Genomic DNA, 26,781 nt, shown 5'->3' with positions numbered 1-26,781 from the left:
AAAGTAAACACTCAAGCAGTTGCATCTAACAGAAACACTCAGACCCTGCAGGCCTGAAACGGCTCCACAGCCGAAGAGAGACCAGCAGACCTCGCTGAGGCGAGGACACGGGGCAGCTGCTCCAGAGTCCGTTACCTGTGAACACCAGTCACGCTCTCTTCCACAATGCCTCGGATCTTCTTAAACACGTTTGGATACTTCTTATAAACCCAGTGGGTTAAGTCTCCCCCATCATCCAGGATCTACAGAACAGCCAGAAGACTTCTATGGGCATTCAGGCTGCTAGAGCTGGGGGGAACTTTGAACCCACTTTCTGTACTAGTACGAGAGCCCTGTATGTTTTAGAAGAATGCTCCTCAGAGCTCCTGAGATCAGGTGTGGACAGTGTAAAGAGTCAAATTTGTTGGTGTAGAATGGTTAAAAGGGTTCCTAAGTTTGTTCTAGGCTCTAGTGGCAAGTATTAGGCTAATCACACACTCATTTTTAGTCGAGTCCCGAGCCCTGTTAAATGCAGAAGGACAGCCAGGGCAGGAAGGAAGGAAGGAACGAGAACCCTACTCCACGGAGGCGCCACACCATTTCCTGCCATCTCGTTCTGCTGTCTGAGCCACGAGTGCTCGGCTAGTCTCACCCTGCCCCGCCTGCCCACTCAGCGCTCTGACCGGCTCTGAAGAGGCGTCAGGCTGAACGCTGCAGTGACAGAGTGCGCGAGGCAGACCAGACACCCACACCACACTCGGGACCGTGCTCTGAGGGGTAGGAAACGGCTCCACTGTCCACGTGCAGTGGTGGGCGTGATTACCATGTTGGGCTGCCACCCGTCCGTGCTCACGCAGCGGTCGATGCACCACCAGAAGTCGTCTTCCGACTCGCCCTTCCACGCAAACACCGCAACCCCTGCACAGACGGACACAGGTCAGCGGCCTCTCCCTTGGGCACACCCCATACCAACATCTCTCTCTGAGAGCCAGGTAGAGAGACAACCGTCCTGGAGAGGCAATCACTTAGGAAGGGCACAAAGTCAAAACAGCGCCTGGTGAAGTAAGGTCACATGTCCATGGGACCGGGCACGACAAATGACGCTGTCAATGCTGCCAGTGACAAGAAAAGCCGCTTCTGACAGCGTTACACTTTGGTTATAAAACTGCACACGTACTGAGATTTACTTCATCTCTGTAAAAAGTGAATAGAGGAATGAAACATTTGTCAGATATTACCATCTCTGTAGCACGCTTACGGTGTTTTATTTTGGAACCCCCTAAGTTTTTTGCAATAAACACCGGAAAAGAGTAAATAACAAAAACAGAAGTGTTACAAAGTTGCTCTCCAAGAATCCTGGGCAGAGGCGAGGTCCTTAAAGAGACTTCACGGTGCTTTTCTTCTGAACATTTTAACAATTAACAATCGTTTCATGTTTAATGGGACTCACAAGTGGTCCGCGTATTTTCGAGGTAACAACGAATACAAAGCCACCTCACACGGTACCAGTCCAGAAGGCACTTCGTGCGTCCTCACCGAAGCGCGAGACTGGTGGCGAAGGGAGACTCGCTGAGCTCGTGTTTCTTTATCGCTCACGCATTTTACCTTTCTTCCTCATTCATTCAACGTCAGATTCGGGCACTTCCCCCAGGTAATTAGATTCTTTTCCAAGATCACTGTTAATGACTCTATGATATATCGTCATGGGTATGAACCTTAGTTTTATTATCCGCGTTCTTCCTGTTGCCATTTTCATTGCCCCCCCCCCCCCCCCCATTTCACAGCCCCTACAGACATGGCACTGTAAAGACAATTCTGATACAGAAAAACTATGTCTGGGGCATTGTTTTAAGGCAGAGCTGGTAACGACGATGACAACAAGAAGCTGAACTCACCGGCCTCAGCGAGTGCTGCAGCCACTTCGTTCTGCGTGGAGTAGATGTTGCAGGCAGACCAGCGGCACTGAGCCCCCAGGGCGCACAGTGTCTCAATCAACACCTGTGTGGGCGCACAGGAGGGCAGGGTGAGGGAGGGGAGGGCACACGGAGCGGCAAACAGGAACGCCACCCCCAGCAACTCTGGCAGGCCCGACACTGGGAAGTCACAGGAGGCTGTGATCCAGTGAGACAGCACACTGCTATCTGACAGTCCCCGAAAGAGATGTTTCTAAGGTCTCAACATTTTTGTGACAACCCTGTTTATGCAAATCTAGCTCTCCCTAAGCCAGGTTTGTGAAAAGCAGGTCACACCCGGGCAGACAACACAGAAAGCCCCACCATGGTGTGACAGGGCAGTTCCGCCTTAGTGAGCAGCATTCGGAGGTTGGATAGACAGGAAAGGAAAAGCAAGTTAAAAAAAAAGGTGCTCTTTCCCCCTCCTCATCAGCAGTTTCTGTTTTCTCCCAACAAACTCACCGCGGTCTGGGCTGTGATGTGTGTACAACCCACTATTTTAGCACCAGCCAAGGGCTTCTCCCCCTGAGCGCGTTTCCTGAGTGAAATCAGAGCAGACATGTCTGTGAAAGAACAGAGGGTTTGAGCTGGGCCTGCACGAGCAAAAGCGCCGATTCCGGCCGGCACCAGGTGGGCAGGTGGGCCTGGGTCCAGAGCGGTGGGTGCAGCAAGTCAGGAAAACCCCGAGCCTGTTTCTGGGATAACGGGCACCTTCAACGGCAAACAACAGGGGAGGCTGTCACCCATTCACTTGGAATTTCTCTCTTCCACTATTTCAGCCTTATATGCAAAGGACTAAACAGACGATGAATTCTCAAAACTGATCGAATGGAGGGTATCTCCTCCTTCCTTCGGGAGGAGAGGGGAGTGGGTAACCAAACCATAGCACCAGGGGGAAAGCCCTCCCCGCAGCAGCAGCCACTTGCTTCTGTTTTTCTCTGCTGTCTAACCCTGATCTTCCAGTCAGCCTCTTTGGCTATCATTCTCCCTCCCAGGACAGAAGGTGCTTCAATGGGAAAGCAGCACAAGAGTAAGGAGACCGTACTGCATGTGGGATGGAGAAACCAAGACTTCACTGACTGTCAGTCACTTTTACTCTTGTTCCAGCAGAGGGTGCTCGGGACTGAAGACCAAATGAGGCCCTAGGTCACTCCGTCCTGCTGAAGACCCTCCCACACTGCTGCTTCTGGGAAGGCTGGGTCCCGGAAATAGGCAGCTATGGCCGGGTCCTGTAGAGCTAATAAGCACAGCAGTGGCCCCAGACTTGCTGACCCCACAGCTAGGTCCCTGGACACAGTGCTCTGGAGGGTGGGGTGGGTGGGGGGACAGAAACTACTCTCTGTATTATTACCACATGCTGAGGAAGCAGGGAGGACAAGAACAAGAACCCTGAGGCCGAGCTCCATACACAAATCTGATTGTATGAGTCTGGGATACCGGGTTTTCCCAGGAGATCTTCAAGTTAGATTTCCAGCCTCAAGGTGTTTGTGGAACCCGCTGACCAGTAAGAGGTTGCTCCAGGCCCTACCCACTCCCTTCCTTTACCTTGCTCTGCAATCTCAATCTCCCGGCGTCCAAATTCTGCCTGCTTGATGTTCTTCACACAGAAGTTGCTGCTGCCTTTGGAGTTGGTTTGCTGCTTCTCTCGGGGGGAGACCTCATCATCAGAACTATCTGTGTAGGACGCCGCTACATCCAGGAAAGAAACAAGGACAGAGAAACCTCAATGGCCCCGACTCCACAGAGTGCGGTCCCCAAAGGACTCCCGTTTACGTTAAGCCCGCACTCTTCATCACAGCCACCTTGACACCGCTCTCAGCTGTGCTCCCCCAGGGTCTAACAGACACCAGACGGAAGTGCTGGGGCCCTTTCAGGGCTCTGGCCCTTATGCCCACCCCGTGAGACTGTGCCATTAATGCCTCTGATAAGGAGCTACTGACTCCAATCTGGCACCAATTCTAGTCAATCCCAGATAATTGGGGTACTGCGGCCCCACCTGAATTAGAACCAGACATATCAAAAGTGGAAGAATAATTTAGGGCACACAAGGAATGCCATTTCTATAGATTGCCAGTCTTTAACTTAAGCACCTAAAACATTAGGCCCCACCCCCCAGAAATCCCCTTCAGAAGGTCTCAGGTGGGACCCGAGAACTGGCATTTCTAACACGTCCCCAGGCGAGGTTCAGAGGACCATACTCTGAGATCCACAAATATGAGTCCAAGTGATGAGATGATCTTACAAGGGCTTTTGCACAAGGTTGCGCTCAAGGAATATGGCAATGGGAAGAAATGACATGACAGGTGAGCAGCTCTGGCTCTAAAAAGCAGCTTCACATAAAAACTGCAGTGTTCTTTCAGACAGATATGCAGGAGGATATGCGACCATCCCTCCTTAGCTCTCAAATCACTATTTCCCGTCAGAATCGAGTATTTCCCTGATCGCCGTCCCTGCCACTGCACTGGGCTCTTACTGCCTTCTGCGTACTCCCAGTGAACACACACCACTGAAGATGCGCCCCCCACCCCCACCCAGGACAGCCTGACCACGTCACCAAGCTTTCAGAAACGCGCTAGTAGGTTCCCATAACACACGGCCATCAAAATCTTTGAAGCCTCTGTTAAAGCTTTCTCCACTCATTCCATCTTTTTCCCTCTTATAACTCAGTCCTTCACAATTGATTCTTTGTCAGCTAGGAGTAGCCTCCTTGTCACCTACCACCTTTTGTATCTGTCACTCCAACACACCTTTTCATTTATGATAGCCATTACATGGGAACCTCTTCTTGCACACAGGCCCACGGTGAATCTGTACATTCATTTGTTTTAGTACTTGACCTTGCGTATCACCACCTGCCCCTGTCTGCCCATCTTGTCGGTACTGGGTTATCAGGCACAGGGTGGAGAATAAGTTTTTAAAAATTTGGTTTTTTTACACTCCTTGCACCTGAAGCCCTGTCCTTAGTGTTAACAAGAGAATACAAACAATATTCTGGCAAAAGACAATGGCTTTGATACTAATCTCTTGGTTGCCACTAATCGCAACCTCTGACTGTGAGCAACCCTCTGAAGGTTCAAGTAATGCTTCCTTAGCTCAACACGGGGGGCTGGACAAGGTGCCCCTGTGCCCCTCGCAGTGTGGGTCCCCCCAGCACGCAGATCCTGAGGTTCTATGTCCTTTCCATGTTAATCCTCCAGTGCCCACTCTGAAGGTGAGAAGGGCGCAGCAGACTCCCACCCGGGGCTGGGACAGGAGCGAGGGGCTAAAGAGAAGCAAAGCTGGGGCCTGCTCAAGCAGCGGGAATCGTTTCCGCTCCGGGGTGGGCAGGGGAAGACATTTCAACAGAAAGGACGACCTAGTAAATGAAAGGGGCAAAATACTAATTTTTATCGTTACAATTCAAGAAGTCTTAGAGACAAGAAAGAAAGAGATAGGAGGCAGGGAATATCTCAAAGAAATGAGAAATTATGCTTTTGAATGCACCTCAAGGCCAGTTCTGTCGGCCTAAATACCGCTGATTTCCCTCCTTTGGTAATGTGGGGACAGACAGGTGAATGTGGGAGCAGGGACCAGCCCGGAACAACCCACCAGGCCCTGGCCACAGACCACACACAGAGAAAGCCAGGGGAAGAAAGCCTCTCAATGACGGGAGCGTCCCCAGCGACAGGGCTGGCTGGGAACACTCCCGCTGCCCAACCACTGTCATCAGCTTCCAGCACACAGGTGGGCAGTCCTGACAGGAGGTACTTTCAGGCTGCAGGTAAGAGCCCTGGGGGAGCGCTCACCTACCTGAGCTGTAGCTGTCCGTGGAGGACTGCGAGATGGACCGAGACAGAGACCGGCGGCCCGTCTTGGTGGGGAATTTGGTGAACTCCTGCATGTCATCAGCAAACTGGATTTGCTGTAAGAGGAAGACAAAAACGTTGGAAGCTTACAAGGATTCTATGAAATGTCCCATTTTTAAAGGCCACACAGTGTCTTCCCTAAAGGCTGTGATCACCTGGCTCCCACCATGGAGCCCGCCACTCTTCCCACCAGAACTGGGGGCAGCAGAGGCTGCCTTCCGACTCCTCCCAAAATGACAGTTACTGTCTCTGCCCCATTGTTTCAGCAGAAATTTCAGTATCTGTCCCATGTTCCATAAAGTCTTCCTTCTTCTTCTAACATCAGTACATTAAACCCTTTAACTTTCCCCCCAACTCTTTCAAAAACAGGCACAATCTCCCAGTGCTTCTGCCTGTCTGTTCCTTTTTCACAAGTCTTGTGAAGCACGTTCTTAGCCTGAAGATAGCAATGGTCCTCTTTCTGGAAAGAATTGTGATGAGGTGCCTTGGAATGGCGATGAGCACTGAGGGCCAGCAGTCGAGGCCGACCACACAGCTCTACTTCACAAAGCCAACGTGGCACCCCAGAACCCCGCAGGTGCAGGGACGTACCGGAACACACCTGCACACCACTGCGAATTCTAACTAACTGGGACTCACGGGAAGGAAGGAGAAAGTAGTGACTCGGGAAGCTCTGAATTAAAAACTTCCTTAAGTGAAATGAACCAGAACTCGGTAATTGTTCGAAAGATACTTGGGAAACTGGCTTTAATGAACAGCAAACAGTTTATAATTAATATTATTTACAGGCAAATTAATGGCTGCTTCTCAAGTGTATGAAAACACTGTCTTCTATAAATCTTCCTCCTGAAGTCCTAGTTAAACCCTGACAAACCCTTTCTTTAAAACTTCAGCCTCCTGAAAAACAGAGAGGATTGAGAATCTGAATTGAGATTTTCCTCACAATCTGACTGACTAAACCTGAAAACATTTCCATGGAGAATCCATTAAGCTAAGCCTTTAGCAAACACCTCTGGAAATGTAAGCTATCTCAGGTTAAAATCTTCTCTCTGTAATGCTATCAACAGGGTCGCAGCCACTTTGAAGCCAGGATCGTGAACTGCCCCTCAGTTACAGCTCCCAGAAGGCCCCCTCCTCCGGCACACGTGCCCTCCAGCCAGGGCCACATCAGTGGCAGCCTGCGAATCAGGCTTAAGTGTGCAGCCCAGGCAGGGGCAGCTGGTGGGAACAAATCGATTACTGAGTTAGTAGGTCTCCACAAGGAATAAAGCCACAGTCAAGGGGAACACAGATTTGGGGTTCACACCAAGAACGAAAGCAGAGAATTGCTTCGCAGTAACAGCCACTCATTTACGGCAGCAGGCCCAAGAGAAACACCCAAGCGTACTTCCACTTAAATCCCACCCTGGCTCAACATCCAACCGGGCAAGTCTTCTTCTTCAGGCCACGCTGTGAATGAGGGGAGGTGGAGTCCACAGCCGGCTTTACTGTCTCGGGACACGGCATATCGGCAGGGGAGGGAAAGAGCTGCATACCCTGCCAAGTAGCCCGGGGCTGTGCACACAGAGAGTGTTCCATAATTATCTACAGAATAAGCGAACCCTACAGATGTCTTTAAAGACCAAATCAGTAAAATTTCAAAAATAAATAAGTGACTAATAAAGATTCAAGCTAAACCACATATAGTGCACCAGAATTTCTGAAGCATCTTTTTCATTTTAGGTGCTAAAACTTTAAATAGCTTAAATGTCAAAAGCACAACTGCCTTTCTAAAAAAACAAAAACAAAAACAAAACCCCCAAAAACCAAATAACACCCCGAAGTCACTGAAATGGCCACAACTCAGCACCTGCTCCTCCGGATTCCCACGCGGGACTGCCCACCATGTGTTCCGTGCCTCCTGCAGTCAGCAAAGCTGCTTTCACCAGGGAGATGGACACGGCACCAAGGTGGTGACTCTCATCCCAGTGCGTAGCCATGTTGGTAGCAGAAGAAAATGCAGAGTGCAGAGACCGTTGGCGCCTCTGAACCCTCTCTGGAGGCAGCCCTTCCTCCCTCGGCCTCCTCACTCCTCCCATGGCAAGCCCGTTCGCATGGCAGCCTATTCGGAAGCTGCGCTCTTTTCCCAGCGGTTCGGCTCCCTCCCGTTCATCTCTTTTCAAAAGGTTCTCAGTATATTCGCAGGCACCACCTACCAGAGATGGGGGTGGGAACTGCAGTAGCATTTGCAGTTTTTTATATAAAAAATAGAGGGGCAGCTGTGGCAAGACAGAAGTGTGTTTCTTCAGCACCCTAAGCACTGAGTCATATTCCACCTCATATTAATACAGCTCATCATCAGTCGCCTAAGGCTTAGCAAATCTTTCCCATCTAAAAACATTAAACTGTGAAAATAAAAGCATCAGACTGTGTTGCAAGCAGCTTACGATCAGTGTGGAGCCCCACCTCACAGACGAGAAACACGGCACGGCCCATACTCCGAGTGGGCGGAATGGGAGCTCAGGCCGTGACGCGGATGGGCGGCTGTCTATCCTTGTCGCTCTTTGATATTTTCCCTGCTTATAAATAAGGTGGTCCAGCAACACAAAGGTGTTCGATGACCTCATCTCCTCTCCACCCCCAGCTAGGAACTCTGTCCTCCCCCTGGCCAGGTGGCTCCTGGAGTGTTGTTCCCCTTCGCATGGTAACCACCACTGTTGCCAAAAGCAATTTTTGGACATCGCAAAAATTCTCTGTAGTGAAACCAGAGCTCTACAACAGCCTGCTAACTGGGCTGGCCTCACTGCATTTAGGCCAAATATGGTCAGCTAGGTAAAAACAAAATCCGAAGTTGCTCTGTTTACATTACTTCCATTATCAAAACTTCTTCCCATCACTCTTAAGTTGTAATTGGTGTCCTTTAGAGTTCCTTCAAATCCAGATCGGTAGGGAAATGCTAGGGCTAAATATGACGTAGGATGGGGAAGTGGAGGAGGAAAAAGGAGATAGGTAGCTGAAGTTCAGAAAGCATCTGAAAATCAAAAACTCCTGTTAAAGAACTATTTGTTTGGACACTCGCCACCCCACACACCAACCTTACTCACAACACGCACAACAGCGTTCCACTCTTGAACTACTGCCACGTCCGAGACAGGCCAGAAGGTCAGACCGAGCTACTCTCCAAATAGCACACCCAAATACAGAAGTCTGCTTGCTGTGCCTTACAAACTCAGTTAACTGCCAGGCCAATTTAACGTGCTCTTTTAGAGCACCTCCTCAAATAGCTCAGTGGGTACGAGAGTTAACTCTCTTCCGTGTGCTACCGGGAACGGTACAGAAAAGCTCTAGGGAAAGAAACAGCCTGGGGCCCGGAACATCTGCCACCTCATGGAAGTCTGGTGCAGAGTGAGATGAGAGAACTCTCCAAGAACAAGGGATCGCAGACAACCAAGCAAGCAGCTGTGAGCCTCCAGAGGAGGAAAGTGGCCGTACACCACTCACTCGGTTGACCCCAACTGCAATGTGTTACCATCAGAAGCCGAGCGCCTAACTTCCACAAACACGGGCCTCTCTGTGCAGACATCACACAGCTCAGCTTTCCTTCATGCCCAGGCCCCACCCAACTGTGCCTTCGAGCTCCTGAGCCATGGAGAATTAACCCATCCGAATTCCCCTGAGACGCACTGGCCGAGGGACAGGGATCAGGATAACACTCATGGAGCACGCTCTCCAGCCACCCACTCGGCAGGCACCGACCAAGGACCCAGCGCCAGTCCAGCAGAGACCTGTGGAAGGAAACGTAGGCCCTTCCGACCTGCAGACGTGCTCTGACCCACAGCGAACTGCATGCTAACACAAGTGGTTCTGTCACACAACTTTCCTGCTCCGTTAGGAGCGTGCTACATACTGTAGTCCTCACAGCCTTACCTGGGTGTTTTTAACTTGGGCCTCCAAAACCAGACGGTAGGCTAGACGGCGTATTAAGCCTGTCACTTCACGTGCCTATCTAAGAGCTTTCCATTTCCTCAGGAGGGTTTCCTCCTAAGGGTGAAGAACTAAACTCAGGGTAAACAGCAATTATTAGAAAAACCAATCGTTAAGGAAGCACACTTTAGGAGCGAGCAAAGGGATCGGCCTTTCTCACTGCTGAGGATTATCTGAAATGCCAGCACCCCTCTTCCTTCTGGTACACTTTCTGAGACATTCCCAAGTTTATTACATAATCCTTCCCACGGCCTCCACTAGCATACACATGTGCAGATTTTCCCGTTAAAAAATTACGATCAGCATATTTCTTACCTGACACTCAGCAACCGAGCAAAAAGTGACTGCCAGGAGCTGGACACGCGAACAGGGCCCATTGCTGAGCAGAGTGCCCCAGCACCTGCCAGGACGCCCACCCGTCCTCTGCCGGCCTCTTCACACCCGTCCCCTGGCTAAGGGTCTCTTCCTCTACCGATTCTCTCCCCCCAGCTCTTTTTTCAGAGGGAAGGAAGAGGGTTGGGCCGGCAGCTAAACAGGTGTAAGACCTTTTCTTGATACTTACCCCTGACCAGTCTGATTCCCATCTCAGATGCATCCAAAGAAACAGTCATCTACAAGTCCCAACTGCTTGGAAGAACTATGTTAGCCCAAACATCTTCCAGATTTTCAATGAGGTAAAAGAAACGTCCCCAAGAAGGGCATCCCCTTCCCAACATGCTGCCTTCAGGTGCACCACCAGGAAACAATTCATCTCAGGGCCACTTGCTCTGGCTGCAGGGCCGACTCCACCGCCCTCTGCAGCCACTTCGCCCAATCCCCGAGCAGAGACCGGTCCTCCCAGACACCAGGTCCTCCCTTCCAGTCTCAAGTTTCTTAAGTTCTCAGTTTCCCCAGATGGGGCCTGAGTTTCTGGGGGCGGGGGGGGGGGGGGGGGGGGGGGGGCAGGGAATGGGAGAGCTAATCACAGCACACAGGTCCCTCCCCCATCGGCCCGTTTCTGCATCACAACAGTAACAGGATATAACACACACCACATTTCCAGTCAGAAGAAGCCTGCCTTTCACAATGGGATTCAACTTGATGTTTCATCAGCACTTGGGGGAGGGCGGGGAGGCAAGGCCAGGGCCCACGCTGCTGAGTCACTTAATGGTGAGAAAGGAACGTAAAGCTTGAACAACTCTGCCGAAGAGCAGCTGCACCCTTATCAACTACTTGCTGTCTTCACGTGAGACAGCACACTTCACCAGCTGCTTTATCTCCTCAAGTGATCTGGTAAAAATGAGTGATAGGGCCCCCAACTGCCAACTGGAGGTAAAATGGAAAGGTTAAAAATGGCTACAAGTAGGGAGGGAAGGGCTTCCTGATCTGAGAACCACAATTTACCGCAGGGCGTAACACACGTCCGGACTGCATTTCAACGTCTACTCAGCCTTCGACCCGTCCACGCCCATCTCATCCTCAAGCCACTGCCAGTGAGACCTGAACACACACCATTCTTTGCGCCTGACATGGGACTGTCATCGACTCTATGTTGAAAAACCTTTTTTTTTGTACAAGTGACTGAAGAAATCTGCATGACTGGAATGTACCCGGGACTTTAGGAATACACCAAAGGTGCCCCAACCTCACCCCCAACCATCGCTGTTGCACTTTCTATTATGATCATTTTCAACACAGAGGTTTTTTTAAAAAACAGTACAATGAAACCTATATGCCCTCCACCTAGACCGAATCTTCCCATTTTCCACACTAGGTTTCTTCCTCCATATACATATAGACATACAAATGCATACATTCAAATGGTACTGCAAAAAAAAAAAAGATGGCAAACATGAAAATCTACCAGTAAATCCTTCAGAACGCATCCTCTAAGAACACCTTCTCTGACAGAACACAACAGCGCTGTACTTGAGCATATTAGCACCAGTCCTCCGTCATCGAATCCCCAGTCCGCACTCAACTTCTCATTCATTGCTGTAGACCCATGGACCCCCCAACTCTTCCAGCCCAGGATGGAGTCAAGGTTCCCCACATGCACCTGGCCGAGAGGTTCCTTTAGTTTCTGCTCATCGAGAACCGTCCTCCCGCCCCCCCTCCCCCTGGAGATACTGACTTTACTTGAAGAGTCCAGGCCAGCTGCCTTACAGAATCTCCCATATTCTGAATTTTTCATATTGTTTCCTTCCGTAAACTGGAAGTTCAGTTTTGAGGTTCGATTAGAAAGCGGTTAAAATTTTGGCAGAGATATTTCACAGATGATGTTGTATATAGACTTCGCTTTGCAGCTCGTCAGGCGACATAGCATCGGCTTGTTCCACTACTGGTGACACGAAACTGAACCCTTGTTTGAAGTGAGACCATCGCAAGTGAAGGTTAATTTGTGGAGTGACAGTTGTCAGCCTGTGAACACCCTGTTCCCTGGTGACTTCACCATCTGTTCCTAATCCCTGCCTGAACCAGTTATGCTGGCCAGGAGGGTGGCTTATACAATGATTATTTTTTTCCTCATCATTCTTTCCAAATATATTAGCTGGCATTCTTTGGTAAAGAAAAGCTTTTTCCTCCCTCATTATCTTTTTCTTTTTCACTTCTCATTCATACTTTTATTTATTCAGTGACACATTCAATTTCATGAGTGCGGGCCAGTGGGACCTCCTGCAGGCTGCCTCTTCTGGCCCTCTGACAGCGCCCCGTTTGGGCACTTCCTTCCTGACCTGAGATGACATACCAGGCTCACCTTGTTCTCTGCTTCGGACCCAGAAGCAGCCATTTCCCCAAGGAGTCCTGGTTCTTCTACTGCTGAGTGGCCTTTTCAAATCGACACCTGGGCAGAAGGTGAGCTACTGGCTGTCAGAGGTGCTGGCGCTTCAGGTTCGTTCAGTGGAGAGAAAAATCAGCCTTTCTGTTTTACCCGTGAGTTCACACGGACATTTCCATTTCAGATTTCACATGACCACTTTTTAAAACTTTTAATTTTCCTGTTTGAATTGCTTTTCTCATGTTAACAATCTTGGTCTCTGACAGAAGTTGAACTGGCAAGCCTTACTGCAAGGTATGCTGGTATACCCTTCGAGGTGCACACTTGTCAACTGCTTACTAACAGGTAACTCTGCCTTCTCAAATGGATTTTTATGTGGAAAAAAAAAAGTTCATTCTGAAAGCAAGCAATCAGTGGACAGCTCCAGAAGGAAGACGGAGTCTCTCTCGCTGGCATTTTGGAAGGTGACCGCACAGACTGAGTAAATGCCGTACACGTAATATCTTACCCTACCCAGAAGAAACGAGAGTGGAGACGTGTAAGAATAATTTTTTTTCCCCTTGATCTGGAAGTCTAGCTTAAGTGAAGCTGTAAGTCAATTACATCTTACAAATTCAAACCCTCTTCACATACTTGCTCGAGGGAGTCCTGCCCGTGAGTCAGCTCAGCACTGGGAAAGTCGTATCTAACTAGAGGTGGACGATGAGCAAGCCCCCGCCAAACGGTATGTGGCAGAAGAACTCCAAGCAGCTCCCAACAAGTGGCCACCGAGACCACGCAGGTTGGCTTTCTGAGCCCTCGGCTAACACCCAACAAAGCTAAGGAGACAGAGATCGTATCAGTTCTGTAGTCAGCATCCACCCAACAAAGTAGAGGCTCAAGGGTGGGCAAAGCCATCAGACCGCCACACTACACAAAATAATCTCACTTTGAAGACCTACTGTTAAACAGTAGGTCTTCAGTAACTATGTAGTAACTATGGTCTTCAGTAAACAGTAACTATGTAGTAACAGGTACTGCGAATGGAATGGACCTTTGAGAATCCATCCTGTAGTGAAACTGGGTATTTCCAAGTCCAAAGGGCAAGGTGAAATTACTTTGAAGACCAACAAGCTGCAGTTGGTTTTAGTATCCACAGTCCTTTAAAAAAAAGCTTCTAGAAGGACAGATTACAGACACAGTACATGGACAAGGGTCTGTCAAAGATAATCAGGCACGTCAAAAACATAACTGTATTTTCCATTCTGGAGAGGCAGTATCTGCCCTCCTTCTTGACTTTCTAACTTGGTATGTATATGTCCAATTTTAGATAAAAGTCTCCATATAAAGTCATGATCTTAGATAGCCTATAAAAAACAAGCTGGCTGAAAGGGCTGCTGCCTGCCACTCTTGGGGGCCATTTAAAAAGAACAGCTACCTTCTGCCCCGGAATGAATCCAGTACACCCCTACCTTCGGGACCAGACTACAGAAGTCTGGGTTTTCTTGATCTAGGACTTTTTGAGCTGCCCTTTTCTAATGAGTAAAGTGGACCGACACACAAGGACAAAAATCTCTTGCTTTAGGCTGTATGGCAAACCAAAAGTCAAAATCAAATTTTGTGCAGGAAAAGTTATTCAGCATATTTTATCAGTAAGTAACACTGCTACACCACCACTGATTTTCAAAGCATTTCTGCTTAAATCCTGACATAAAGATAGTAAGTAGAACCACCAGTAAATTGGGGCTTTCACTGAAGGCTGACCAGAGGTGTGAAACCCAAACTTACTAATACTGTGAACACCACGGCCTGAACGCCTAGGTCCCTCCGCCTTTCTAGTTCAGGCGCTCTGCCTAACACTGGCCGCTTACGGCTACGACTTCCTTATATTAGAGGATTTGTATTCAAAACATTTTGGAACCCTCTGAGTACTGGAACCACCCTTCACAACACAACAGGGGTCAGAGCTAAGTGATTTGCTCAAGGCAAATTTGCTACTACCAACACTGAGATTAAAAAAAAAGAGCAAAAAATAAACAGTCCCTTCCTCAAACCCTACAAGCCCAGTACTATTATCCTTCTTTTGGAAATGGCAGCTTCCCCTTTATTTTCGGGGGTCAGTTTACAAAAGTGTACTGCTGCACCGAAGCCTTCTGAGCTTCTAATACCAGATGAAGATGTGTCAGTTTAGGGAAGGAAAAGCATTCTCTCAGTTCCGAAACCCAGCCTGAGGTGGGGATGAAGGGCTACGGTGCACAGAAAGGCAGAATGCTCAAGCGGCCCATGAACTGCCGTTAAGAGGTACTGCTGCTCAGACTGGGGCAGGGCGAGGGCAGAACGGGGGCCCGAACTGCATTCCGGCACGCGCTTCCACCCTCTTTGGGGACAGAGGGGCAGAAGAGAACGTGTGGGCAGTCTAATTCTGACCGTTTTACTGGATCAAGGAAAGGGCCTGGAATCTCCTGCGCGCATCGGAAGCAATTTGGCAATACCCCCTGGACTTATCTGTGTAAGGTTTTCAATCTGGCATGGTTCAAATGGGCCAATGATTTTTTTTTTTGGTCACCTGAAGGTACTTTATTTACTCTGTGCAGAGTGGTGATGGGCAACTTTTCTTTCACACTAATACTTAGTACACTCAGACAACACGCCCTTGAACTGAGAACATTCCACAAGGTTCCCCTCTCACCTACAGCGTGCCACTCAAACGGTACCCACTCCAAGTCGGCTGGCACCTACAACTCATCTGGAAGATCTAGCGAGGGGTTTTCCCAATACAAAACAAGTTATATTAAATTTGGGGACCCCCATGTAAAACCTTTTTCAAAAAACACCTTTTGTTTCCCACTTTCTGGCACCACGTCTCTGACTCCACTACAACGACAGAACACTGGCGTAAGGCTGTTAATTTTACTGAAGCACGCTGGGTTTAACTACCATGGTAAGTGATGGCTGAGTCTCGGTTTCACATCCATGACAGACACTCATTTAAAGCACTCAATGAAGAAAAAAATTCTGGTTACATGGTTTCTAAGAATAGACTTTTTCTACAAACTGAGTAGCAGGTTTTAACTATGCAACTTCACAAGCTGAACGGAACCTGTAAGGTTCAGGAAGGGAAGCCTGAAATTCCTTTGATCATTTCATTATTATTATTTTAGTCCTCACCCAAGGACATGTCTACTGACTTTAGAGAGGAAGAGAGACAGAAACATCGATGTTAAAAAAGAAACACTGATTGGCTGCCTCCCATATGCACCATGACCGGGATCAAACCCGCAACCTAGGTATGTGCCCTGACTGGGAACTGAACCTGCCAACTTGTGGTGCGTGGGGGGGATGACACTGCAATCACCTGAGCCACCCGGCCAGGGCCTCTGATCATTTTAAAGGGCTTCTTTAAAAGCCCCAAACAAAGATGACTGGGAGCGACGATTTCCCCCCAGATTAGGGAGTGCTGGCTTTAATGCACCTGAGCAAACAGCCAGATGCCCTTACGATAACAGCAGGTTGGAAGGGTTCACAGCAGAACAGCTTGTCCGTATGCTGGAGGGCAGCTCCAAATGCAACCATCTAGAGCCTCCCAGCTCCACTGGGGAGGGCTGTGGACTCTGCTCTCTAATGGGCCCTGAGTTTACAGTAGCTGGCCCGATGGCCTTGAATTCGGCACTTACTCAGCAACCCTCAGTGTGGGTGGAGACGCTCCCTTTAGGCCTCAGGCAGGGAAGCAAGAACAGTCCTGTGAAGCCCACCTGCACAGGTCCTGGCCCAGGGTTCCACTCAAGAGCAGACTTCTGGGAGGTCGAGGAGGAATGTCACAGGTCTCTGCGTGTCCCTGTGCTCCAACAGCTAAATCTGGCCCTGTTTTTTCTGTGTGATTTTTTCTCACAGTGCCCCAACCTGCATTGCATTCCTGTCCCCGTAACACGTGTCACACACTGTCCTACCCCTGAGGCAGGGTTTGGCCATTCCTAAAAGTCAAACACCACTTTTTCCAGGAAGAGAGACATTACTACGGGTATATGTAAAGCCCTCCCAGTTTTATCCCCAGTTCTACTTGGTAACAAAGCAACAGTGACAGACTTCTTTCAGGACTAAAAGGATTTTTTTTTTTTCTTTTTTTGGCTCTGGGTCTTAAATCCACTCACTTTGGCTTAAGAAGGAAGCTGCTCTCCTGGTTACCTGGCTTCTCAGCTGCCTCTCTGGGCTCTGCCCTCCTTTTTCCCCCGTCACCCTTCTCCATCTGCACTCCTGGGCTATTTCCTCAGCCCCTCAACCAACTCCTTCTGTGACTTGCTGAATTTTGAAGCCAGAATCTCACTAAAATGCCCTCAAATGAGCTTTATAATTTTACTATCGCTATTAGTCCAGTAATTCATAATATAAATTATCACATTAAGGAAATCTTCATATTCTGACCTGATTTTTAATCCACCGAGTCCAAAAAAGCTCAGCCAACCAAAAACCAGAGGTGGGAACAGGGACAGAGAGTCAAACTGTTCCCAGGATTTCAAAGAGAACACAGATTCAAGAAATGCCACTGGTCGGTGAAGGCCTAGCCATTCCTCATATTTACTTTTTCCAAAGACACCCTGCCATGGCTGGACCAGGAGATAAGGGCCCCAAACCCTCAGCCCATGGCCTGCTGTACCCCCATCACCACATTCTCCATGCTCGGCAAGTGTCCTAGGTTGTTAGTCTGGGGTCCATGAAGGGGCTTGAGGCTGCCAGCTCCTCCTTATACGCAGGCTGTTATCAGCACAGCCCTGATAGAGCTCCAACGCCCAAATGATGAACAGCTGCCACACGGGACTCATATGACCCAAAGAACCACCTCAGAGGACAGGGTATGAACCACTGCCTGGTTCGCGGATGTATTCTGGGTGCCCATCACAGGCCCTGGGACGCAGGCGGCACTCGACCCTGGGCGGACAGGATGCGTGCTTTCTGGTCACAGCTTATGCTGAACACCTTAGGAAAGAAGAGTAAGTACAGGTAATCTTCAGGGCTTCTCACACTGGGACACGAGACTTCTCCTCAAGACCACAGTCACCTGAGGCAGGTGACAGCTGCATCACATACCAATGTCAGATTTATAGCCAGTTTGGCTGGCCTCGCTGGGAGACCTGGAAGAGGGGTTCTACATCGGGGCTCTTTCCAATCCGAGCTGTTTCAAAACGCACGCACCATCCCCTTCTCTCCCTGCCTCTCCCTCAACCCTTGCCCCCCATTCTGGGTTAGGGCCCTGGGAACAAATAGTCTGAAAAAGCTCCCCAGATGACTGGTACCTCCCATTCCTTTCCACTCCATGAGAAGTACTGATCTCAGCAGGACCTGCAAAAGCAAACTCAGGCATATGGAGTTTACCAGGCTCTTGAGAAAGAGACTCAAGGAACACAGGGAACAGATGGGTTGGCTACATCTTGTTCAGAGAGAAAACAAAGCAAAGGAAGCAGAGAATCTGCCTTTCATAACACCTCCACCTGTCAAGTACAGGGACAATCCAGCAGATGGATCCGCCAGGTTCAGAACATGACAAAGAGCTTGTCTGAGGGAGAGACTGTATTCTCACAATGGCTTGGTCCAAATGCAGTAAAAAACTGGCAAGGTGCTCTCATTCCACACATGCCCAGCACTCAGCTAATCCCCCCCCTGCGGAGTCGGAAAAGAATGTGCACAATTCTGAACCCTCTACTCCCCAGACCGGAGGGCCTCCCTCCTGAGTGCGAGAGTTGGAACTAACCTCATCAACCCTCCACTCCTAATTGCCAATGGAAGAGAACTGGGGTGCCCCCCAACGTGGATGCTCCCCTTCTAACCCTTACGATTCGGAAACAGCCTTCACCCCATCTCACTAAAAGCCAAGCCTTTGCCAACCTCAATCCACCAACTGGCAAGTGGGAAGAGAACCACCCCCAGAGAAACGCTTCCCTCCGGGAAATCCTGGGGAAGGGGTGCGACAGGGTCAGCCCCCCTAGCTTGCTTCTCCTCGGACTCACAATACAGTTTATAATGCTCAGAACACCATGTTCCCAACCAGCTTGGTCTCTTTTCTGTTACAAACATGAAGTAAACAGATTCTACAGCAGCTACAAGTCTGTTACCAAGGCCACTGTATTGATCAGTATAATTAACATTCACAATTCATCTAATCCAGCACAATGAGCCAGCTGGGCTGCTCTCCAGAAGAACCGAACATTGGGAATCTTCATGTCTTGCTTGCTAAGAAGTCTAGTACTCTGAAGCTGGGCACTAAAATCTCTGAATTAGGACTTGGAGACCACCTGGCCACCCACAGGAAACTGATTTAGTTACCAGAATAAATGAACACATTTGCCATGTCTATGAAGCACCTGTTATTTCCAAAGCTGCACACTTCTGAAGGTTCCCCTTTCCCCTGAATCCTGCCGAGGTCACATACTTCAGGGAAACGTCACACGCAGAACCCTCAGTGCCAACTAGTGCCTGAGCTCCTGGTTAGGATGAGCCCTGGCCCAGTTCCCAGAAGACCGTAGCTCTAAAGAAGGTGTGTTTCAGAGACAAGGGCATATATAGCTTCTGAGCATCCAATTCAGCCTTTGGTTCTGAAGGGTGGCCGGGGTTGCAGAACGGGAAGAATCAGAGGTTTGCTCAGCCCTACTGGGCAGAGCTGCTATTCCTTTCAGGACTCCCAACACACATTCCAAAATGAAACCATTCCACTCACCACTGGTTCCCAAATCTCAAACATCCTAGGAGTAAGCCTCTATTCTTTAAATGAAGAGCACGTGAAAATCAGACTACCAGTTCAACTTTGGGCAGTGTCCCTAATGCTAAGAGTCTAAAAGCTGATGGGGCCCTGCTGGCGCGGCTCATTTGGTTCGGCGTTGTACTGCAAGCGAAGGACCACCAGCTCAATCCTGGTCAGGGCACGTACCTGGACTGCGGGCCAGGTCCCTGGTTGGGGACGTGCAAGAGGCAACCAATAGATGTTTTTCTCTCACATAGATGTTTCTCACCTTCTCTTTCTCCTTCCTTTCCCCTCCCTCTAAATAAATGAATCAAATCTTTCAAAAAAAAAGTTGATGGGAAATTCAAGTTACCATTTCCATTATGTCCAAGGATATCCCTAAGCTTCTAGCCTCCTGCCATGTGGTTCTCATGCTACTGAGCTAAGAAGCTGGGGGCCGTGTATTCTCAAGTCTCCCACCTCACCTACTTCTAGCAGTACACAGGGATCTACTGAGATGCTGGAAATTCACGTCAATCTGTCATCGCAGTTCCTGGCTCTCCATCATCGCCCTGCGGAACAGGTCTGTTAGAAGAACAGCCGGCCAACTGAAGGGGAAAGTGAGCCACGGCCGCCAAGTGAGCCCAGCTTACTCTCTCCTGGGGAGGACCACCCTGCAGCTTTCACTCAATAAACAGGGGCTGGTGGTACTATGTGCAGGCACTACATACGACACGCATGTGTGAGGTATGGTCCTTGCCCCCATGTGCTTGGTCTAGAGATACTGATGAAGAGTAACGTTCAGATACTAGTCAGGCCTTAAAACAGTTTCAGCACAAAATCTCCCAAAGTTGCCGGTTTCAGTGTGCATCAGTTCCTGAGGTCAGCCCTCAAGGCACTGACGATGAGTCTCTTGGGAAGCTGAGGAGCATCCCAAAGAGGGGGGGACAAAGAACACCAACCACCTCAGGCCCCCCAACTACTGGAAGAAATAAGCTCCTGGACTCCGCCAGCCCAGTGTCTGACAGACAGCCATGTTCTAAGCATCCTGTGGTGTGGAGGCGGGGGTGGGGGGGAGCAGAGCGTCAGGTAGAGCGGGTCCCACTTCCAGCACAAGCTCCCAGTCCTCCCTTTGTCCAGGTACTGCCTGAGAGTCAACAACTACTTCAGTGTTCAATAGGTGTAAGTGCTGCATAAAATAACACTTTTGGCAGGGAACACGTTCTTTCTGTTGAAAAGACGTTCCAACAGAAACATCTTTGCTTTGGCTCTTTAAGGACATATCAAATAAACCAGGGTACTTTTCAGGGTGTAAGAAGGCACTCACTGAACAGCATACTGGGCTAAGAGGTGTAAGCCAGAGCTGGACCGGGCAAAGCTGGACATAAGGTCGCACGAGGTATGCAGGAGTACATACACTGAGTAGTACTTATTAAGTGACGATCCCCTCCCCAATCCTGCGGTGCGATCACTACTGCTCATTTTACAGATGGGAAAACGGGCTCAGAGTCCACGCCCTTGACCACAGTGATACACAGTCATAGAAAACTTAAAAGTAGCTAGAATAAAAGGGACAGATCACCTGCAAGGAAACAATTAGAAAGACAACCGACTTTTATTTGTGATAATTAAGGCCAGCAGACAATGAAAACAGACCTACAAAGTGTTGAGAAAAATAACTGTCAACCTAAAATTGTGTACCCAGTAAAACTGTCTCACAACAGTGAGAGTGAAATAGTCATTTACAGATAATGAAAGAAAAAAGAAAGAAAGAAAGTGAGGCTCAGACAGGTTAAGACACTCGTCCGATACATTAAAGTCACAAGTCTATCAGACAGTAGAGACTGACGGTAAACTTGACTCCCAGAAATCAAGTGCTTGACTCACGGTGCACTACGCAGTTTTAGGAACAAAGAGGGAAAGTTAAAGAAGTTTCACGTAACAGCCAACCGATGGCGGGATAGTGAGAAAACCCCTGAATGGGTCAGAGAGAGCTATGACATCAGAAGAGAAGCGGTGACCCAAGTCTATACAAATCTGTAACTCCCTCCGGTACTCGAGGTGTGGCCAGGAGTCGGAAGGAAACCTTGTGGCAGGAATCTGTCTGTAACGGATTCTCAGGTTTCAGGCTGAAATAAACCCTGGTCAGTGCGAATGGGTTGTTCATCATACCTGGTGGGGGTGCTTCCCATCCACCTCACTACGATGTGTTCTGAATGACTATACCCAGAATAATAAGGGTCACCCTTCTTCATAAAATTTTAATAATCACATCCCCAAACTTGATAAGTAGATGGGTATAAATGGGTCTCCTTTACTGGCCAGTTCCTGTAAATAACAGCCCGAAGACAGCACAACAGTGCTTGTTTATAGATCATAACTACATGAGGTGGCAAAGTAAACCGATTAGGGTCACAGGCAGCTAAGGATCTCCATTGTAATGTACCAGAATACATTAAAAACTTTGTAAACAACTTTACAAGAACATTACAGCATACCCTGGATGCAAAAGATGCCCTCTTGATAAAATCAATGGTCCCCATTTGTAATGTCAGCAAGGGACACAGACAATGGCCAGATTGGTCTGTGTCACAAGCTGAACGTCTAACGAACTTAGAAAAAGTGACATGGAAACTGGCGTCTAACTAACTAAACAGAATCAAAGAAGAAAAAGAGAAGTAATCCATATCTGTGGAGAAATCTAAACAAGACAGGATCTCCTTACACAGCTGACTCTGTTCAAACGGGCACTAAAACGGTAGCTGCTCTTACGAGAATCAAGAGACCCTAATGATAAGGAGAAGACAGGAGATGCCGGCCTATCAAATCTCTGCTCAGAGACTCTAAGTGCTGATGTAAATGCCATAACGCAACCCTGAGGACAAGGGGAACACCCCGGATTCCGCCAAACAGGTGAGCATCCAAGCAGCTCTCACTGGGGCTCTACCCTGTACGCTTCCTAGTTCAGCTGGCCCCTCTTGATAAGTATTTTTCATTCACATAAAGAGTATCCCACAGGCCAAAGTAACTTCTTTTGTGTTCCTTCTCTCCTTGCCCCTCTTGTGCTGCTGGTAAAGGTCTGACTGATAAATGCCAGGGCAAATGCCTAATGTATCGCTCCGAAGAGTCTCTCCAAATGTCCAGAAGTGCAGAGAAGAGCGAACATCCTGTTAGGCCTTCCAGAGAAACGCGTCTATTTTATTAAGTTTCATCAACAAGCTGGAGGTTTGGGTTGACCTTACGGGGGGGGGGGGGGTGTCAACTTGACACCATGTCAATATCTAAAGGCCCAAGGACTACTATTACCTCTAGGACACGAAGGAGCAGACCAGGAGGGATGAACACCCAGTGATTACGGTGAACAGCTGACTTGTTGGGTTCCACCGGAAACTGCCAACGTCAAACAAGGATCCTCTTTAGTTGTGCTACAATGTACAACTAAAGGGCTCCTTTGTTACCCGAAGTTTCTGGGTTACACCATCTGAAATCAGCAGTCGCCACTGTGAACAAGCCTAACCACATGAATCACCCTCCAGCTATGAGTACCCCTGCAAGAATTTCCTCCGAACATGTCAGCGCTGGTTGGCTTCCTGAGGAATGGGTATGTACTCCTACGCCTGCTAACGAGACTCTAATTCTGGGATTCCCTTTATCCTCGGGCTACGAGCAAGCTTACAGTGACACGTGATGGTCAGCCTCCTCAACTGTCCTAGCCCTCAGGGTTAACAGTACTTTTTGCTTCTGTCTACAGTGCTGACTTCCTACCTATAGCATATGAGTCCTGTGTTAGAAGTAGCTCAAGTGCCCGCTAAAAAGACAGAGTATAATATACTAGTAGACCTGTTTTTAAGAAACCACTTTTGCTATGTCTTGGTTTCCATCCTGTGCCTATTTCCACTTGTTGCCAACAAAAAGCACTTATTTGGCAGCCAAGGCAAGTGAGGCACAGAAGCTCCCTTGCTTAAGGTGCTAGCCATTTAGTTGGCTTCTTGACACCCAGGCCAAGCCCTGAATCACACCGACAAGTCCTGTCATCTACATAGCACTGTGACAGGCCCGGAGGCATATGAAACCGAGTAAGTTATGATTACAGCTGAAGAACCTCAGGACCTATGATTTTAATTGAGGGGCACCCACTCTTCCTCAAACAAAGTGGCATCTGACCTGAGGACCATCAAGGTCACCCTGAAGAAACCTACAGCCTCTGACCGGCCCGAGAAATGTCCTCATTTCTCGAGGGGCCTTGGGGCTGGGATTTACCCAAGAATTCCTTGGTCTCCAGCCACACAGGAACAGTCACAGGTGAAGGATGGCACCATTTGAAGAGGGCTTTTCCTCACACCGTTCTGTAGCTGCCAAGCTACAATTTTTCTCTTACTGTTCTCACACTTTCTCACGGTATCAACACACGGCAGAGGTACAAAAGGGACTCCAGTCACAATGTCCAATCCAGCTGAAGTTCTGAAAAAACAGATCACCAAGGACTTGCTGCTACGTGACCTTGACTAGTCCTCAACCCACTCAGTAGCTAAACAAATGCCTTTTATTATCACTAGGGGAGGAGTAATTAGTTATCATAAAGCACTTTAATATAGTGTTGTGTAAGTGCTAAGCAATAAATCTCAGAGAGGGCAAGATTAATAAGAAACACGGGGATACATTTACCAGCAAATGGAAACTTCAATGGGGCCTTCCCTCATTCCTAGCCCAGGCTGCTTCCGCCAGCTAAAGGAATGTGAGTCTCTACAATCATTAGCACTTGGCCTGACAATAACACACATGAGCAATATTCCTCCAGGGAGGAAGAGAGGAAAAGGGATACTTATTCCTGATAAGCAGTCACACAGACATCTGGATTACTAATTAGCCAGGTGGGCAATTAACAGTTGAGTACCTACTAGGGACACAGCCAGGCACAATGCAGACAATGGTGCACCAGAGTCCCTGCCTTTATGGAGTTACAACCTATAATACAAACTTTGTCTTATTAATAGTGGAACTTGCAAGAATAAGGGCTCAGTAAAATGAAGGCAATTAGGAATAAAGGTGTCTAATCCCTATGCAACCACACAAAAGACAGGCTCACTCCCAGGGAGAGGAGGAGTTCAGGGAGTTAGGGTACCAGGCCTTCCCAGTCTTTCCCCTGCTCATCACAGGTACCACCCTTAAGCATTCTGCTTTTAAAGGCTGTGCCTGTCTCTAAACCGCACAGATTACAAAAGGTCACTGCCCCAAGGAAGCAGTCAGCTGAACTGAGAGCACTAAAAACAAGGTTAATCAGGTTCCTTAGAATCAAGGGATCTTCTACAACCTTTTAAAAGGCACTGTATTGGTGAGATCTTAAGTTCGTGGGAAAATGCAGCGAAAGCACACAACAGCAACCTGCCTTTTCAACCCTGCTTTTGATTTCTGGATGGTTGGGTTAATTTCCTTAAAAAAAAAAAAAAAAAAGTCATCTCTCCCACTTAGGACAGCTTAACAGGTTCAGGCGTAGGAGCCTCAAGGACTGTAAGGAGTGCTGCAAACCGGGCTTGGTTCAGCGCACGCGAGCACCGCAGGCAGAGGCGGCCTTGAAACCCTGTTTTTAAACCGGTGGGAAATAATTTACCCAGGTTCTCATGGGTCTGCAAAGATTCTACCGTCCACTGTTACCGGGTGCCAGGTACATGGAAGAAAAGATGTGGTTGGCAGCAAAGGCTCTGAGTGCAGGAGCGATCCCAGTTTCACCACTCTGAGGGCTAGTCAGAATGAAAGTTCCAAAGGTCGCCCTTTAATCTCCATGAGACCATCAGAAGGATGTCCTTTGAGCTCAGCCCACAGCACAATAGAAAAGACCCGTTCCGTCTCCCTAAAAGCGGCCAGGAATGAGCAATCGTGCCTTCCCACCCACCCGTCCACGTTCCACCGCCACCCCCCGCCCAGCTTCCTTCCCAAGGGATGCCTAACTGATCTATTCACATGACTGCGATCAACTTGTACCCATGACAGTGTCTGCCGTCACCAACCTCCAAATGCTAATTGCTTACATCTGCGAAGAGGTGGCACCCGTAGAAGGTGGAAATCCTAGTTTTCTTTTTACTCGCCCGCTGCCCTCACTGCTTTCACCTGCCTAGTAGAGCCAACTCCTGGCGTTTTTCTCTCCTGCCTCCGGGTTAACACGCAGTTGTTGGATTAACTGGCCCCTGCTCCCAAAGTAGCTCTACCAAATTTGCCCACTCGCCTGAGGGGAGATTTTGTGCACACCCCCATCCCCTGAGGCTGGCCACAGCGGTCAGCTGAGTTGGTTCGCCCCCCGCCCCCTCCCGTCTTCCAGGCCCTTCATCCAGGAAAAGTCAGGGATGAATTTGAGGCCCGGCCCTGCCGGGTTTCAAACAGATCCCGGAGGACTAGGGCCTAGGGACAAAGGAAAGTGAAGTCAGGGGCGGCCGTTCCAGCTCGGGGTAGGCCTGGGGCGGCTCACTCGCCACCCTACACCATCCCAGTCGTCCCGATCCCCTCAAACCTCGCCCCCGAAGTCGCGACCTAGCTGGAGCGCCGGACTCGCTCGCGCCCCTTCCGCGAGGCCCCGACCCGGGCCCCCGCCGCCACCCAGAGCCCCCGCACCTTCTTGGGCGCCTTGGTGACGGTGGCCATGAAGGAGTACTTCTCGGCGTCCTCAATCTCCTTGGCCTGCTTCAGCTCCTCCCCGACCCCGGGCAGCGGCATCGCGTCAGGCATCGACATTCCCCGGCCGGCCGGGCCCGCTGCTGCCCCGCCGCCCCCGCCTCCTTCCCTCCCGAGCGCCCCCCCGCCCGCCCGCGCGTCGGCCTCCGACACGCGCTCGCCCACCCTCCCGCCGGTCGCCGCGCGGAGCCGCGTCCGGTGCCGAGGTGCTGGGACGGGAGCCGGCCCGGCTCTGCCGTCCGAGGCAGCCGGACAGCGACGGCGGCGGCAGTAACCCCAGAAGCAGCAGCGCGAAGCTCCGACTGGCCCGCGCCGCCACCACCGCCGCACGCACACACGCACGCACGCAAAGTAAGGGTAGACGGCGGTGACGCCACGTCGGGTACTGGCAGCTCCAGGGAGGGGGAAGGGGCGGGGCGGAAAGGCGCTCGGTTCTGACGTCACCACGCTGGACTGAGCTGCCGAGGCACCTTTTGTACTTCGCAGCTCGCAGGATGAGTCGGAGCCTTTGCGGCGCCAGGTGGCGCTATCAGCCTTGGGAGCGGCTCGTGGTTCCTGCAGAGCTGCCCTGAACTGGGGCGGTCTCTGGGCTGCGGGGTTCCCAGCAAGGCCTCAGAAGGGCGTAAGGGGGTGCTTGGCAGCAAAGACCAGAGTCCCCACACTACTCATCCTGTGGCCAGTCCTAGGAAATCTGCGGCCCAAGACAGCTCACTCACTCAGTGCCCTTGCCCCAGGACCTTTGGATCACAAGCCCCTTCCCAAGGGGCAGTGTTTGCCTCCTTGACTCTCTCAGGGTGGGCAGACTCAGCAGTGTGGTTTCTGCACAACCCTGTGTGACCTCCTCCAACCACCATCTCCCCTTGGACCTTGCTTTTGACAGATCTTTAGACCGCAGAGCTGATGTTATCTGACCTTTGGGGTAGAGCTAACGGG

General features: G+C 49.8%; 1 protein-coding gene across 2 annotated transcripts in view; it reads right to left on the bottom strand.

The window, feature by feature from the left end:
- AHCYL1 (adenosylhomocysteinase like 1) overlaps window positions 1–25,974 on the bottom strand; it is a 33,288-nt gene extending 7,314 nt beyond the window's left edge. For both annotated transcript variants that reach the window (XM_053914575.1, XM_053914576.1), the window contains exons 1-7: window positions 25,789–25,974; window positions 5,721–5,832; window positions 3,477–3,620; window positions 2,394–2,494; window positions 1,875–1,977; window positions 803–897; window positions 136–242 (exon numbers count right to left, since the gene is read on the bottom strand). In XM_053914575.1, coding sequence (XP_053770550.1) covers window positions 136–242; window positions 803–897; window positions 1,875–1,977; window positions 2,394–2,494; window positions 3,477–3,620; window positions 5,721–5,832; window positions 25,789–25,908 — 782 coding nt within the window. In that variant the 5' untranslated portion in view covers window positions 25,909–25,974. The remainder of the gene's footprint in view (window positions 1–135; window positions 243–802; window positions 898–1,874; window positions 1,978–2,393; window positions 2,495–3,476; window positions 3,621–5,720; window positions 5,833–25,788) is intronic.
- Between the last annotated feature and the right edge of the window lie 807 nt (window positions 25,975–26,781).

Source organism: Desmodus rotundus, chromosome 12 (genome assembly GCF_022682495.2).
Source record: "Desmodus rotundus isolate HL8 chromosome 12, HLdesRot8A.1, whole genome shotgun sequence".
Classification (NCBI taxonomy): domain Eukaryota; kingdom Metazoa; phylum Chordata; class Mammalia; order Chiroptera; family Phyllostomidae; genus Desmodus; species Desmodus rotundus.
The sequence above is the reverse complement of the archived record's forward strand: the minus strand, read 5'-3'. Positions and strand labels throughout refer to the sequence as shown.